Below are 16830 nucleotides of genomic sequence, written 5' to 3'. Positions count from 1 at the left end.
CCTTGGTGCTGGGGTATCTCTGCACGGCGCTCCTGGTCAGCAAAGAGGGGAATCGCCTGGTCCCCATTTCGGCTGTGCGTGTCATTACGAGTCTTTGGCACCAGCTGTTCATCTTAACCATGAGCACTTCTGACTTCCTTAAATTTTGTTCATATTGGGGAGGGCAGCACCTTTAAGCTTCTTATGGGCTGTAAAAATTGCACGGATTACACAAAATAAATGAAGGAGTAAAATCAGAGTAAGAGGAAGGTTTCAGCAATGGAGCAAATGGGGCATTTCACTGAGCGCCAGCAGAGTGCTTGGTGCTGCAGAGCCCAAAGCCAGAGACAGCCTTTGCCCCAAGGCATTTAAAGTAGAAGAGACAGATCCAGTCCACAGTGGGGTACAAGTTGCCAGAGGTGAAGAAAACTGAAAGTGGTGCATGTTTATGCAGTAAGCAGGTGGCAGGTGCCATGTTTGTGCTTATAAACAAATGCAAAACGTGCTTCCTTGTACTCCCGAGTCAAGAAGACGCCTTTGTCCAGGATTTTGTCCGTGCTACAGCAGTGAGGGAGGAGATGTCTCATTTGTTTATCAACACAAATGAACTAGTTGTGTTCAAAAATACAATTTTAGGAGTAAATTCATCTGTGGAGACTAGGTCCAGTGTGCAGGGAAACATGAAATGTTTTCAGACCTTATTTTTCTTGAAAACTGAAAAAAATGATTCTGTACTGTGTACAAATGCAGAGCTATGTGCCTGAACCAATATGTCAAACTGTCATGTGGGAGATTTGGTGAAAAACATCTTGTCCTAAGGGAATAATTTTAAACACTATATGTAGGTTTGCTGCCTCGTAAGAGATCATTACTCAAATCTATTCCCTCTTATGGTAGCATGGCCTCTGCTTAACGGGCACAGAGTGAACAGAAGCCTGTTAACGCATCCTTTAAGAGTGGTTATCAGATGGTAGAGGGGAAACTGATCTCTGATCAGGGAATATAGTGGTTTTGGCCAAATCCTCTGAATTAGCCTTAACAAGATCAGTAGCAATCCAGGGGCTTCACGCTCGGCTGGCCATCGAGGGCGGCAGTGGTGGAGCCATGCTGCGCCGGGCGGCCGGACCCTGGGCAGCGCGGGCGGCTGAGGCTTTGTCAGAGCTGGTGAAGAAGTGTAAGGGACGAGCCCTGGGGCAAGGAGCCATTCCAGGGATCTTCACCTCCTGTTTGTCACTTCAATCTCACAGGAACACTGAAATGTGGAGTGGAACCCATTCCCAACCAGACCCCTACCAGACTGTGACTGCGCTCTCACTCCCGCTTGTCACTGCTTTCCGTTCCTTTTGTTGGTGGTGGTTTTGGCAAAAATGAGAGGAATGACATGAGCAGCACCTGAAGAGCAGCATAAACTCCTGGTGCCTCTGTGTAGCATCCACCGTTGCCTTGACTACACACCATCCCTCCCTCAATTAATCTCCACTCTCATGAGACGATGCATGTAATGCATTCTAGCGTTGCAGGTGGACTTGTTTTTAATGGGATTAGCTTACCTAAAATTCGGGGCACATCTGGGTTTGTGTAGTGTTTGGTGGGGTTGTCACAGTTAAGAGAACATGTTTATTTTTAAAGAATGCGTATGAAGATGCTACATGAGGGAAGAGGCTTTACATAGCAGCTTAACGTGGGCTAAGGAAAAAAAGGGAGTGAGAAGGAAGCTGGAGGGAATGAAAATGTGTATACATGGTGTCTTCAGGAGCGAGGAGAGTGTCAGGATCTAATCTCACTAGAGAGAAATGTGGTTTTCCTGGGCTGATGTGAAAAAGCAGTCTGTGGTGTGTGTATTGAATTTTTTGGTGGAGCAGAACTCCTTGTCTTCTCTCTGTGGCCCAGCTGTGGGCTACCACGGGTGGGAAGGCTCTTGTGTGAGTTACCATGCTGCCATTAATGCTGTGTAAACAAACAAACAAACAGCAACCTTTTATTTTCTGAAGGCATGCATGCCTTTGCAAAGTAGAGCAGAACGAAAGAGCAGCTTCCTAAACGTGCAAGGTCAGAGCAGAGGATACAGGCATGGGAGAAAGGCTGGGTGAGTCTTTCACGGGCGTGCTTTTCTGTCTGTTAGCTTGTTTGTTTGGGACTTAACGACTGAAATGTGTTTGTGTGAGTAAAGCCTCTTCAAAAGCTTAATGTGTAGCTTTTACCTAAAAGCAAACTTTAATATTATTGAAAAAGAAAAAAAAAAGGTTTTTTAGTGTTTTGGGAATGTGAAGCTGTCTGTGTCTGCATCTGCCTCTGTAAAGGAGAGCAGCCTGGTGTTTTTGTCCCAACTGCTTGACGCAGTTCTTACCATTGCTTTTGTATGTTGTTGTAACTGATGAATGTTAGCAAACTCTTCAGAGAATACTTTGAAATATTTACCTAAAAGATACAGTTTGAACTGCGATAAACAAACTTGCTGGAATATTGGCTGAACACAAGCGTGTAAGGGCTGTGAAAATGACCGGACTTAATTCACTTTCATGTTCGAATGAATGTTTGCAAATATTTCTTTGCCATAGCCACCCAGCTCTTCCAGATGTTGTGGCTGGCTCTTGGAAGTGCCGGTGCGCAAGCTGAGCTAATAATATTAATCAAACCTCATGTTAACTTCCAGGGCATTCAGCGATTATTGCAGGAATTTTCTCTGCTGTGAGCAATTTTGCTAAGTTGGCTGGGATACGCAGTGGTGGGGTTTCCTCGTCTTTATCTTCCTCTGAAATACGGAGTGTGGGTTGCCGCTCTGGACAGGATAATGGTAGGATGGGCCATTATAATCAAAGTAGAAGGAAGAAATAGTTTCCAGTGCTAGAAATGTAAGCTCGATCGGTGCAGTAACTGGCATTTGGGACCACCACAACTTCACCCAGTCGCGGTGTGTGAGAAGGTGCTGCCGCCGAGGGGCAGGTGCTGGGTGCGCCGGCTGGAGGAACACCGCTGCGGTGACAGGCAGCTTGGTGGCTTTTGCTCTGCAGGTGACTGTCCTCCCTGGCTTAACACCCACCATCACATACGGGAGTTGTGGAGACTGCCACAGCCAGGACGTGCACTAATCACAGCTTTTTGGGGTGAGGATGCCATCACGGTTGAGCCGTTTCCAGACTCCTTTTGGTCTTTGGTCACTTTATTGCTTTGAGTTTCGTGTCTTCCATGTGAACACATGTGCTTACACATGATGTTTTATCTCTTATCTCTACTTCAACATTTGCTCTTTTCAAGCAGCACATGCTGTCCTGCAAACTGGGTAGTTTTACTTGCATCTGTCCCAGGTTCTGTTGTGTCACGTCCTTTGGTTTGGAGAGGAAGTCTCCACCCAGACCATCTCCAGGTCTTGAGTGGAGGATGGCTCTTATTAGGAGGGTATTGCTATTATTAATAACACTTACAAATTTCTTGCAGTAGTTGCTAATAGAGGCAGTTGTGCAGTTTAAACATAATTTGTTTGAAAATTCCTTGCTTTCAATTAGGTGTACTTCATGACTGACAGTGATTTATCTGAAACTTGGCAACTGTGAGGCAATGACGCAATGACACCATCGTGCATTACCTGACTAATTTTAACCTGCTGAGTCCCATCAGTCTCTACTAACAATACCCCTCAGGACTGCGTGCGCTGCAGAAGGCGGGTGCTGGGGCACTGCTGGTTTGAAGGAGGCAGAGAGACGGTGAGGAAGGCTGGTGAAACAGGTCTGCTGGGAGACTATTACTGTTTTGGACAAGCATCAGGCAGTATCTTGTGCTTAAGAACATAATTCTTATCAGGCAGGTCAGCACAACTTTTATTTTTTTAATACAAAGGGTTTTTCAGAAAAGCGTCATAGCTTTGTCAAGACAGAAATATTGGAAAAAAGTAAATTGCATTGCATATTTCCCTCCAGATTGGCTTTGAGAACACTTGTGCCAATGCAAGATTTACTGCAAGCTGTCGTCCTCTTTTTTTTTTTGGATTTGAATGCATAATTTTCTGTGCTCTTTAACAATAGACCAAGAGAGCTTGAGCTCCCATGCAGTGGTGTTGAGTTAGGCATCGTGTGGACAGTGGCAATCAGTATTAACTTCGCAAACTTAGGAGCAGGTCCTGCTCACCTCATTTACTTGGGTTTTGCTCTGAGGCCAATGAATCCTGTTCATCACTGCAGGATAGATCTTGCATGGATTCCTTTATCAGTAGTTCGCTTATGAATTTTATCTACAGCAAACGTTTTAGAAATAATAAGCCTAATTTTTTATTCTTTAGATGCTTGTGGCATATGAACTTCCTCACTTAATCACTGGCTGAGGACCCGATCTGTTCTGTGTGTCGGTGGTGTCTGCACGGCCGACGCAGACGTCGCTGCATGCCGCCAGCACAGCGCAGCAGAGCTGCGGCTCTGATCCCGGCCAGGCGCCCGGGCACACGCAGCCGGGTGCTGGGTCTTGCTCTGGGAACGCGCTGTCTCTGCCTCTTCTGTCGGTGTCCTCAGCCAGGAGGCCAGTCTCCTGGAGCCCTGCAGTAAACGCTCCTTGCAGAAACACCACCGCGATCGCTGGGCCCCTCGTGACAGCAGTTCAGCGGTGGGACTCTTTCCTCTTTCTCTGCGGCAGAGGAAGAAAGCTGCTGTCACAAAGACTAATCTCAAGGCGCTGGCTTTTCCTGTACTGAGACCAGCATGTCCTGTACGTTCAGGGAGACCTAAGAATAAAAAATATTGGGTACTGTGTGCATTGTAAGGGATGCGAACAAATACAAATAAGAAAAATGTTTCCCTTTTTCAATTCTCTGCACAATCCTATTTGAGTTTTAAAATTTTATAAATGAAAAGTTATTCAGGTATATTTACATTCAAGATAGTAAGTTGAAATTGAACACTTCATCAAATACCGTTTATTTAGGGAGTCTTTTTTTGCCCTGTGATTTTCCCGAAGTGGCACCATAACGTCAGCTTGGGATTCATTGGCCTGCGCTCCCGCCGCTGCTAGCTGTGTGTTGGCGGAGCAGCCCGTGCTGTTCCCTGCCCTGCGCACAGAGTGCTGCCAGCGGAGCAGCTCCGCAGCACAGATATGCCCCAGTGGAAACACTCCCCCCGGGAGGTAGAAACGCTTGTTACTCTTCCGAGGCAGGCGCAGACTGTGCAGGGGAGGGAGAGGGTCTGGGGTGTGATGGGGCTCCAGGGTAACAGGAAAGAAAAGTTCCCCACGTTGGAGCAAAGGCAGGCTGTGCTAATGCCGTCTCTGCCTGCTGAAACTCTGCATTTGGCTATTATGCAGTGAACTCTGCTCTGTGCTTCAGCTCTGCTCCTCGGTACCGCTTATTTATCAAAACTGACTAAAAAAAACCAACACCAGCTACAGGGGACTGTAATCCACTTTGGAGTTCAGGGAACGTGAACATCTTTGACCTACTGATGTTGGATTCTTCATTTGAGCAGTGAGTGAGGGTATCCTACAGAAACGCAAACCCAGAACGCAGCTGTGCTAGGCTGAGGTGCGTAACGGAGCTTTGTGTTGATTTTGCACATGGTTGCACTAATGCAGCGCATGGCTGAGCAGGCAGCAGCGCTGCTCTGGAGCAGTGTTCTCCCATCGTTTATAGCATCGTGTCCTCAGGTTCTAATTAGTTTCTCTGTATGGTGTTATGATACTGTTTTGAATACGAGCATCTCTGACATCCTATAATCAAACATTAAAAGCATTTTCCAGTTTAAACCAGGGACTTCCAGACTAGTTTAAGATTATTTTTTAATATCACTGTGATCGTGTAACAAGCTGTTCAGTTCCTGTTTTGTATCTGGTGTAGCAGCTGGTTAAGTGAAAGAAATACAGCTTGCCCCATGAAGTGTGGTAAACCTGCACTGCGCGGCTTTGTGGAATATGAGAAAGACAATGTGAAGAAAAGTCTTACAGAGGTTAAACATTCACAGCCATTTTTTGGCATCTTTGGCATGTTCCAGCATCACCCTCGTGCAATGGGAACTCTCGGGGTCTATCAGAGACATTGCGGTCCCTGCATTAGCTAGTGCTGCAGCAGGTCCGGTCTTACCTCTTGCGCTCTGGGTGAATACGAACAAAATGGTGGGTGAGAGGAAATGCAGGCTGCCTGTCAAGATGTTGTTGGCTTTTTTGTCTTGCCTTGCACCATTCTTCTATTTACTCACTGTTTTTATCCCACAAAAAGCCCTCCTTCCAGGGCTGGGGGGGGGCTGTCTGCATCGGCTCGAGCATCCTCCCTGGCAGAAGCAGTGGCATTCCTGGGGGTGTTTTAGCTCCGAGAGGGTTTTCTGTGTTCCCGGGCTGGCGGGCTGGCTCCTCCTGGGGAGAGGGGAGCAAGCCCCAGCCTGCGTTGGCCGCTGAGCTGCCCAGCCCCAGCCAGGGTGGACAACAGCCACTGCCTTGCCATTTCAGAGAGTCTGTGGCAAGGACCCCATGGAGGGGCTGTTGAGGACATTAGGAGTTACAAGGTGAGGGCTGAAGTTTGGGGGGTTTTGTCTTTGGGCTTTTTGTGGTGACTTGACTACGAGCAGTGGAGAAGAACTAAAGAAGTGATTGATTTCAGTGAGGAAGAAGGTGATGAAAGAAAGATGACCGTGGCTGCGCCGGGCAGGGAGAGGACATGTGCACCAACGCAGATTTTGAGGATGAGAAAAATATATTTGCAACAGAGAAGATTACTTGAAAGTATTAAGAATGGAAGCAAGGAAAAATAATGGAGTGACAGTGGGAACGAGTCATGAGTACGTGGTAGTATACTTTGGAAGGAACAATTCTAGCTGCTCTTCATGTTAGCTGTGAAATCCAGAGGAAGAAGTCCCGGGACATCATTTAGGATGTTTCAGTTAAACTCTTTAATTTCTGTGGTTAATGGAAATGAGTGGTGGCTAAAGATCATACAAAGTCCTAAAATGAAGAAATTATAAGAAAAATGTTATCCTGGTGCTCCATTAAAAGAAGTGAACAGGGAGACCTGTGCCCGTAAGAGACTGACAGTGGGAACGACCTGGAGGACACGGAGGGTTCGGGGCTGGTTTCCTGCTTGGGGAAGTTTCAGTATCGATTTCAAGTAGTGGAGGGTGCACAGGGAGTGAAAACTCCCAGTTGTGCTACAGTGCAGGAGACACACGATCAGTTGTGTATACATCCCCAGCGTTCAAATGTATTGATGGCTTCTTTTAAAACAAGCGCATGTGAAAGAGAATATTTTTGGTGGTTTTCTGGCACAGTGAAAAATTGGCTGGAGAAGCTTGCTGCGGGGTGGGAAGAAGGAGCTGTCCCAGTGGTGGTGACGCCAGGTCCCTGAGCTGGGGGACACCATGGGTGCAGGAGCCGGGGCGCGGGCTGGCGGGGCAGAGGCGGGTGCAGAGACGCTCCCTGCACGCTGCCGGTTGTGTGAGTTGATGGAGTTGCATTGCACGGTTCTCCTAACGCTCTCTCTGTGAACCCTTTCCAGCCCACGACCTTCCCCCGAGCAAGACCTCGGCCACGGCGCAGACCGGCAGCCACCTGCAGTGCCTCTCGGTCCACTGCACGGACGACGTGGGCGAGGCGAAGGGCCGGACTGCGGTGCCGACGTGGAGGTCCCTGCACTCGGACATCTCCAACAGATTTGGGACTTTTGTGGCTGCCCTGACTTGAACAAAAGAAATTATTTTTTTTCTCTTTTTAATTTCAAAGGGCCGCTACTGCTAGGTGGACTATTTTTCTAGGTTGGTACCTGCTTAGTGGCATATGGACTGGAAAGGGTTAATTTAAAGTAAACCTCAACTTTTTTTTAATCTTCTGCCACAGTATGTTACCAGTGTTAACCCTTCTGCAGTTAGCACACTTTTGCTTAAGATTTTCCTGCTAGACCACTTTTTCCCATTATTCTGTAACCTTGGCATACATTTATAGATGAGGCCTTTTCCTTTTTCATCTCAGCGTATGTCCAAGTCACGTATGTCATAATAAGACAAAGATCCTCCTCCTCCTTTTCTTCCTCATTTGCTTTGTTTTTCTTTTTTTGTTTTGCTTTGTTCAGTGCTTATTACAATGGTGATCCTGAAGAACAGCAGTTCAGGAATAAACGCCGGTTAAAGTGAAATGGTCATCATTATATTATATATTATATTGACACCCAGCTCTTGCCAGTCACATACAAACCAAACAGTTAATGCTCTGTTGAATATTCAGGCAACGAGCCTGCCCTTTCCTGAGAAAATTATGTTCTGTTATTAATAATGTTCAGCCTTGTTTGCTCTTCGCCTCCCCCTGTGAGGTGAGGACACTCATTCCTGTATTTACCTTGGTGAAGCCCAGAGACAGAGCTCGGTCATGAACAGGCTGGTTCAGACACAGCCGGGGAAGGTATAGAGAAGTTTTTCTAAATAAGTCTAACAGGAAGTTTGCTTAATAATTCAGAGTCATTATCTCCTCCACCGAACGCCCAGGCTCCCTCTCTGTTCTCAAGGAGGAGCAGGGGGTGCTCCCCAGCGTGGCCGCAGCCTCCTAGTCCTGGTGATGTTCCCACAGTTCCCACTTTATTACTGCTGGAGAAAAAAAATCCCCCAGAGCCACCGCGCGCCTCCTGCACGCGCTGTCCCACGGCGCGGTGTCCCGTCGCGGGAGCCAGCGCCTGCGGCGTGGCTGGGGTTGAGTCCATCGCCAGCTGTGGCCGGTGTCCCCAAAGCCCTGCCGGGCGGCACTGCTGCACCCTGCCCGTTTTTCACCCGTTTTTAGCTGAAGGAAGACGCTGTTGATCAGAAGCGGGGTCCAGCGTCCCGAAGCGGGGTCCAGCGTCCCGTGCACTTGTCTGCGGGGCACCCCAGCTCCTACCACGGCCATACCAGTGCAGTGGCAGCGGTCGGGGGACGGCCCAAGCCAGGGGATGCGGGAGGCTATATGCCCAATGTCAGCATTTCCTAATCTGCCAGGGCAGGGAGATCCTGTGTTAGACCCTCCCGAACTCATTCGAGGCCCCGTTTTTGCCACGCATTGAAGAACAGTGTTACTGGATGCACACAATAAAAGGAAAACCATACTTTCCTGCTTGTGATAGATAATACTCATTCGAGAAGAAAGTTGGAAGCAAACCAGATAAAAGCACGACTGACACGATGATCCGACACTCCTGTGGTTTTACGTAACGCTGTCCATTATTTGTGTATTCTCTGAGTACAGGAGTGTGAGCTGTCCCACCCTGCTCAGGCCAGCTCGCTTTCCTCTACGCCCTGAAGCTTAATAACATCACTGGAGATTTAGTTTTTTTGCTGTGAAATAAAGGTCGGCCTCTCTAGGGTTATTTATTACTTCTGTCAAGAATTCACAAAATGTGTCCCTCATCAAGGGATGGAGTTTGAAGACTGCTTTGTATTTTATCTTCGATGATTGTGCTGGGCCTTTAATTATTTTGAAGTAATGTTCTCAGTAGACACCAATGGAGAGGAAATTCTGCCTAAAATGCCGATGGCATGGGGTGCTCTAAAATCCTCACTCTCGGTCATACGTGGCTTCAGAGAGACTCACAGTGTTTGGAAATGTTATTTGAATGTGCTCTTATTAACCATGCATGGACTGATTTCCTCTTATGGGTCTGGTCAGTGACTTGACTTTGGATAAATTTGGATAGTTTTGAACCTTGATTTTCAATATTATTTTACTTTTTATTGAAGCTGGAGCTGCCACGAGGATGAGGATTTTTGCCCATCCTGGAGCAATTGGCTATGGAGCTGCCTCATGCCCGCTTGATTTGGAACAAAAGGATGGGATGTTTTGTACCTTCTGTAGGCGTGTGTACTACCAAAAGCTCAGAGCTCTCCCCTGTACCTGCAATAAAATATCACCGTCCCCAGTAAAATATCTCCTGGTAGAATAATAATTGTCAGCCCCCACTCTGGAAGATGCCTCTTTGCCTGTGATTTCTTAAGGCCCGGTTCACCCAAGTAGGTGTTTAACTTTAAATCCTGTCTAGCAAAGCACTTGGGGGCTGCCGAGCTGAGGGGGGCTCTGTGCCTGCCGGAGCAGGGGCAAGCGCTGCCGTGGTGGGTTTGGTCTGCAGCTCCCACCCTGTCCTGGCAGCTGCTACCCATTCCAGCTGGGTGGGTCTTGGAGTAACCCCAGTGAAACACGTGCCTAGACATATGATACTGCATTTCAGCACTTACAGCTGAAAATTTAGGAAGAGTTCATGGTCTGGTGGCATTCCTGTACTGGAGCGCAGCCCCGATGGCTTCTTTGTTTTTAGTTTTTCCTGCTGCATTCAAGAGAACAGGTTTTTCAGGCTTCCTGAGGTCAGGGATGCACACCCTGTGCTACCAGGAAGAGACCTTTCAGTGAACGCTGCATCAAACATTTCAGATCGCTTTAAAGAGAAATCCTCCTTTAAGTAGAAGTGCAGTGACTCAGTTGGTCTCACTCACCCTTTTCTTCTGGTTTGCTCTCTGCAGCTTGTGCTTCTCTCCTGGGGTGGTTGTTCTCATCCACTTGGGACTTACTTACTTTTTCATTTGCTCATAGAAATACAAAGTGGAAGCAAATCCTTAAAAACCAATCCTAACAGTTTTAAATCCTATGAAATGAGGAGGGCGGGCTGAGGGGGACGTGTCTTCAGCTGCCGAGCTGTACAGCGTGGGAGTGTGGGAGCTGCAGCACGCGGCCACCGCTGGGTCTGCTGCTGCATGGCTGGCGCTGCTGGGCCCGTGAGGTGGGTGCAGTGGGAGGATGGGATTTTTAGATGGTGAGGAGTTAAAAACAGTGGTTGACTGTCTTCTGGGCCTTACTGTCCATGTAGTTTTGCTGAATAATATGATCACATGCAATCCTTTTGCTATCCTCCTATCTATTTGATCTTGCTTAATTTAAGTGACATTATCAACTGAATAAAAGGAGATGTTGTGAGCTCTACTTGGGGCAGCTGTTTGTTAGTAATGCCAGAACCAACCTGTGCTTTTATGGTTTCTTTGCTTTTTGCCAAAGATCAGAACAGAAACGGTACATACGACTGACCAGGACAAGCATCACTTCATGCTCATAACCTGGTGTATTTGGTACTGACAGCGTATGCAGAAGGCTAGAGCTTTATTGCAAAGCTTGTGTTGCCTGCAGTAATTTCATTGTACTCGTTTTCTCCACTAATTTGACACTGAATGCACTGATTTTTTTCTTTTAACATATATAAAATATCAGCATAGCCCTACATGGTAAGAATTGAAATGATTTAATTTTCTGAGTAATAATACTTCCAACTGAAGCATGTTTGCGAGCCATAGAAAAATCCTGTTGTGCAAGAGGTAAGTTGCACTCTCTTGTGGAGAGGGAAACTGAGGCACAGACAGCGTCAACCCGAGCTGGGTCAAAGGCACGGCAGTGGCAGAGCTGAGCTGTACCCGAGGTCTGACCTCTGCTCACAGCCCTTGTTGCTGAGCCACATGGCTCGAGGCTTGCTTCCTTTGGAGGATGAGCTGGTGCAACAGAGGGTGAAATTTTATGAGCTATGTGTTCCCCCAATGACTGGGTAAAACCAGAATAACATAAACTCGCACCTGCTTGTCCTACAGGGCTTCCAGACAGGAGGGACATTGTACCGAGAAGTCAAAGACCTGTGGTAAACGTGACATTAAGATATGCCCAATCTTTGTTCTGTATTGTGAACAACAGCTAAAATGTGGCTCCGCAGTTGTTTCGGAGGCTTCTCCCTGCCTTGCCTGGTGTTCTCGGTTCTCCCGTGCAGCCCCGTGCCCCAGGTGCCAGGTAGGGGCGAGCCTGGACATCGCTGACCTCCTGACCCAGCTCGCTCAATCCCTTGGTATTTGTTACAAGAAACTCTGCACTTAGTCTTCAAGTTAAAATGTAGTAGCAAACTGAGCAAAAACTCTCTTGCGTTTAAATTGGGAGGAGTGATAAAATCTCTCTTTGCCAAAAAAAGGAAAGAATAGGCCTTATTTATTAAATACTCTTGCGAATTTTCTCCAGATAACTTTTTCCTAGGGTTGCTAGTTCTCTGCTATTCTAGCTCGGTTGTTAGAGCATCAGTGAGAGAGGGTTTAGACTCATTTTTGTTTCGTTATGGTGACTTTCATCAAATAGGTAAGGATTTCATTGTGTGGTTAGGGTGGAAGGGAATGAACGTCAGAATTATGTCACCTGGGTCATTTAGGGAACTGTTTCAGATACTGTATGTCTACGTGGTCATTCTGAGGCTGGCTGGCCTTCCCAAACCAGGATCGGTATGAGGCTTCCAGGCACCACCAATAAGGCAAAATGCTCACACCTTTGGTAAGGAGGGAAGGGGTAGGTGAGCACAGGTCAGAAATGCGCCGGCTGCTGGGAAGGCGGGAGGAGGGGGGGGGTGGGGAAATGCAGACAGAAACAAAACTGGTAAATTTTGATTATTTTTGTTAAGCTGCAGTGTAAGGTTTTCTCAGCTACTAGATTCACAGCTGTTCAATGGATGGTGTGTAAGAGCATAACCCATTTTTATAGAATTGTTTCTCCTTTATTGCTTAAGGCTAATGGAGGAAATAGTCTAATTTTGTCTTAGAAATTCTCTATTAAAATTGTTGGTTTGAGTCCATCCGCTCATAGATTCTGACTGATGAAACTGCAGGCTGTGATTTCCGGCAGTTATAACTTTATCACTATTCACTACCCAAGAATATTACAGCTTTAAAACAGCCTTAAGCAAAAGGATGTTATTTCTTTGTACTAAATTTGGTTCATGGAAAAGAAAAAAAAACTCAAAACACTGGTAATCCGTACTGCATAGCAAACTCTTCTGAAAAATGTTATTGCACATGTAAAATATGAAAACTTGACTCTGCTGTGTGTTAGGCAATCCTGTAATCTTTTTTCTTTTTTTTTTTTTTTTTTTTATTCTTGTTAAATTCATTTCTTAAATGCTTGGTTGGAAGACTGTGACAATAGCTCATGAAATTGAGTGTTATTTTTCTTTCTTTTTTTTAAATATGTAAAGTGCAGTCTTCTGTATTCATGCATATTGTACATATCTGTATATGTTTTACTGAGCAACTAAATAACAATAAATATGATGTTAATGGTGGCTATTGTATATTTCATACCATGTTTGTTAATTTTTGTAGTAAGTCCTTTTCCCCCTACGATGTGAAGAAGTGAAATGATACTATTCACATACAGGTAAACCCTGGGCCTCGCGATGATCGGTACAAATTTTGCCCGTGGTCTGGGGAAATCCTCACTAACAACTGCCTTCCCTCGCTGATAGGGCTGTCTCACAGAGCTGGATGACTACAGGAAGGTGTGGGGATGCCGTTTGTTCCTGGCGCTCCTAGGCTTTGCAGATTCCTCTCTGCCTGCAGTAAGGTGACCTTCTGCTCCTGCAGCCTGGGAGCGCAGGTCTCCGGGAGCTCCTGGTGCAGCCCTGCAGGCAGATCCAGCCCCCGACGGTGACAGACACGGAGATCGTGAAGGTTGGAACTAACTGGAGCGATCAGAAACATCTTTTTAGCTAAAGTCATTTCTCCTCTGGTCTAACAGACAGCAAATCCATGAGGTTTGCTGAGCTACCCTGTCTGTAGTAAATGGGGGCTCAATGAGGAAAGAGAAACCTCCCCAGGAGCAGCAGCTGAATTTTGAGGAGGCTCCTCCCCAGGTTCGGAGGATCCTTGGTACAAGAGGAGGTTCCTCCTGGCCTTATTGTAAGCCAGAGCGCTGGATCTCCACAGCACTTCTGGCAAGATTTTTGAGCTGGACTCTGTGAATAAAAAGTAAACAGACTAGAGCTCTTACCAAGATTCTTAAAAGTCCCTTCATCTCTGTTACTCAAATTTCAAACTCTTAATCCTTTCACATTCCTGCGAGTTTTCCAAGGAGTCCTTCAGGAGATATGTTGTATGGTATTTTCCAAAGCAAAACAAAAAAAAAATGCGCAATAGCCCAGGCAATGTTCAAACACGTCGTTTTCTGAACTGAAGAAACAACCTTCCGTATCTTTCATACTCGCAGGAAACACAGCAGTGGTGCTCAGCCTCACGGATTTTTTTCCATTTGTTCAGCGTGTGCTGAGGTGCAGAACGCTGCAGAGCGCTTGCAGCACGGCACTGCGCTTTCTGGTGTGCAACGTAACGGGATGTGCCGTGCGTCTCCCGCACAGCCAGCGAGCTCTGCCTGCATCTCAGCAGCATTTCACTGTACAGAATTAGGTATCTAGTAACTCATACGTAATGCATCAAAACATAAACAAAGTACCAAGACATTGTATTCCATCTGATCCCTCCACATTTTTTTGTAACGTTGAAAGCACAAATGGAAAAATGAAACTGTTTTGAGAGCCATTTCATATCAGTTGAGGGAGAAAGCTTTGCTTGATTTTCAAACCATGCTTTTAGTATTCTCGAAGGGACAAAACAATGTATGGAAGGGAAGTGTAATCTGCTTTAAAGATGTGAGCTCACCTCTTGTTATGTTGGCTAGGTATAGAGGTAGAAGACAGAAATTTGTTAACTTTGGCTATAAAGATCTATTTTGTTTTGAAATGTTCTTGTTTATTAAATCTAGTAATTATATGTTAGATACTTTGTAACTCTAGCTTTAAAAATAAATAACTTGCTTACTTTTTTTGTGTATGCAACCCTTCTGAGAAGTAAATCTTCTAGTTTTCACAGCTTTTTGCTCCTTGCTATGTAAGTAGTGGCATGTTTTTCCCCAACTTTCGGCTCAAAACCATTGAAATTATTGCAATTACTTTTTCAGTATTGGTGTTTTTTTAAGTTTGGACTTCTTTTTGATCCTGCGAGAGAAATATAAGCAGCGTTCCTGGCAGCTGTGCAGTTCCTTCTTCGCAGTGGAAACCCACAGAGGATGAGACGTTCCCCTCTCCCTGTACAGCCACCAGTTCCCTGCAGGACCGGTGCCCGGTTTGGTGGCAGGGAGCTTCTGGTGTTCCTCATTCCCACTGATGGCTCCCGACCCCTCTCCAGGCCATCCCCAGCGACGCTTGCGGGATGGTGATCCCATACGTTGAGACCGTTAGGACCCTCTCAGCTGCTGGGTTATTTGAGATGTTCGGTGCAGCTTCAGTCTCAGCCACTTTGCCCAAACGCTGTCTTGGGATTCCCCGCGCCATCCTGCTCATCTCAGTGCGCCCTCTCTGTTGCAGCATTTCTCTTTCTCATCACCTGTGGCTCTGGAGCTTGTCTGGAGGGGACGGACCTTCCTGCAGCACAGCCGTGGCAGGAGCCACCTCGGTGCTGCCTGGCAGCCGGCCAGGCGGCAAGAGCGGCTGCTGGGGGGCTTCTCCCCGGAGCCTGCCCCCGCCAGCCTGCATAACACAGCGTTGCTCCTTTTATTGCCCTAGTTAGTCAATGCCTGAAAACTTTCCTCAGGTAAACTCTGCAGCATTGTGCCTGCTGGGCAAAGGTGGAAATAGAGGTGATGGCTGTTCTGAGCTGTCTTTCTTTCTGAGACATTGCCAGAGCTTATTAATGATAGCACAGAAAGTGGAGGTGACAAGACCTGAAGAAAATCATTTAGGTCATCTTTGGTTAATTAGTGCAGGATTGCTCCCTGTTCTCTAATTCCCAGAGGTCTGACCAGCACAACTAAAATTGACAGAGCAGTGGGAGGGTCTTAACCTTTTAGTTAAAAAAAAATAAAAACAACCAACCAACAACCCTTTATCCCTAGCTGTGGAGTGGGGATAATGTTTGAAGCGATGGAAGGGGAAAAGAGCCCACCAGCCATGCAGGCTGCGTTGGAATTACACCACCTTTTTTCCAGCACTTGCAGACAGTGGTGGGTTTGTGCATCTGCAGAGCCCAGGCGGGTGGGCGCGCAGGGAAGCTCCCAGCAGGACCCCAGTGGCCTCCAGTCCTGGGACGGTGCGTGGCGCGTGGGTGGGATGCGGGATGTGGGAACAGAGGCTCCTTCACGTTCTCACTTGGCCTCGGACGTGTAGTCACTGCAAGGCCTGTAAGCCATCACTTAGCCTTATTTGCTGTTATATCTTGCTTGTATCACCACCTGTAAAACTGGCACACGGGAAAAACTGTGAGCCCTGGTTAATGTTTGCTGTGCCCTTTTAGGGGCTAATGTTATTAATCCATAGACAGAGAAGCTGTTGAAATGTCACCCTAAATTTGATGTTAAAACATTAATTTTAGCTTCCTTCTCAAAGGAGGCTGAAAAGTTTGGTGTTATGAGGGCTCATGTCCTGCTGAAACATCCTCAAGGGTTTGTAATGCATCAGGGTTAACTGGTGGAGAATATTCAGTGCTGAGCTTCAGGAGGTGGGAACTTTTCTCAATTTCCTTTTATCCTCTGCAAAATGCCCCTCTCTCCCTTCCCCCTTTCTCTCCCCCCCCCCCCTTCTCTTTATAAAGCTGGAATTCTTCCAGACTCTGCTCTGGGCTTGCAAGAAAACTTTACTGTGTAAATTTGCTCTTTGTGTTGGGAGTCCTTTGTTTAAACAGCATTGTGAGCTTGCTGGGGAGGGATGGAAAGAGGGGGAGCTGGGAGGAAGAATTTGAAAAGCCCTGACCCCTGATGAATAAAATCCAGCACATTAACACATTCTTCAATAAATTCATGATTGCAGATAAGGTGGGAGTCCCCAGGGCCGGGCTTTTCATTAACCCCCTGCTGGCTAACCCAAACAGACGGCAGTGTTTTGTTAGCGAGCTAGGACAAGCAGACCCCTTTTGTGGTGGAGGGGCCGAGTGCACATGGGGAGATCTCCTATAGGAAGCCAGGTTACAAAATGGGACTCTATTTCAGAACAAACTCCTTTTGGTTAGTTTGATGAGATTACAGAAGGGAAAAGGCTTTAACAAGGGGCTTATTGAAGCTAAGTAACTGTTCTGAATACAGTGAGGACCAGGGCAGAAAACA

The 16830-nt window shown here is 46.7% G+C and overlaps 1 protein-coding gene across 1 annotated transcript in view; it reads left to right on the top strand.

The window, feature by feature from the left end:
- The window catches only part of MN1 (MN1 proto-oncogene, transcriptional regulator), a 41261-nt gene extending 28259 nt beyond the window's left edge, over positions 1–13002 (top strand). Inside the window, exon 2 of the mRNA XM_082325192.1 lies at positions 7439–13002. Within this exon, the coding sequence (XP_082181318.1) occupies positions 7439–7623 (185 nt within the window). The 3' untranslated portion in view covers positions 7624–13002. The remainder of the gene's footprint in view (positions 1–7438) is intronic.
- Positions 13003–16830: the final 3828 nt, after the last annotated feature.

This window comes from Platalea leucorodia (assembly GCF_965183815.1).
Source record: "Platalea leucorodia genome assembly, chromosome: 12".
NCBI classification, from domain to species: Eukaryota; Metazoa; Chordata; class Aves; order Pelecaniformes; family Threskiornithidae; genus Platalea; species Platalea leucorodia.
This window is presented reverse-complemented; position numbering and strand designations above follow the sequence as displayed.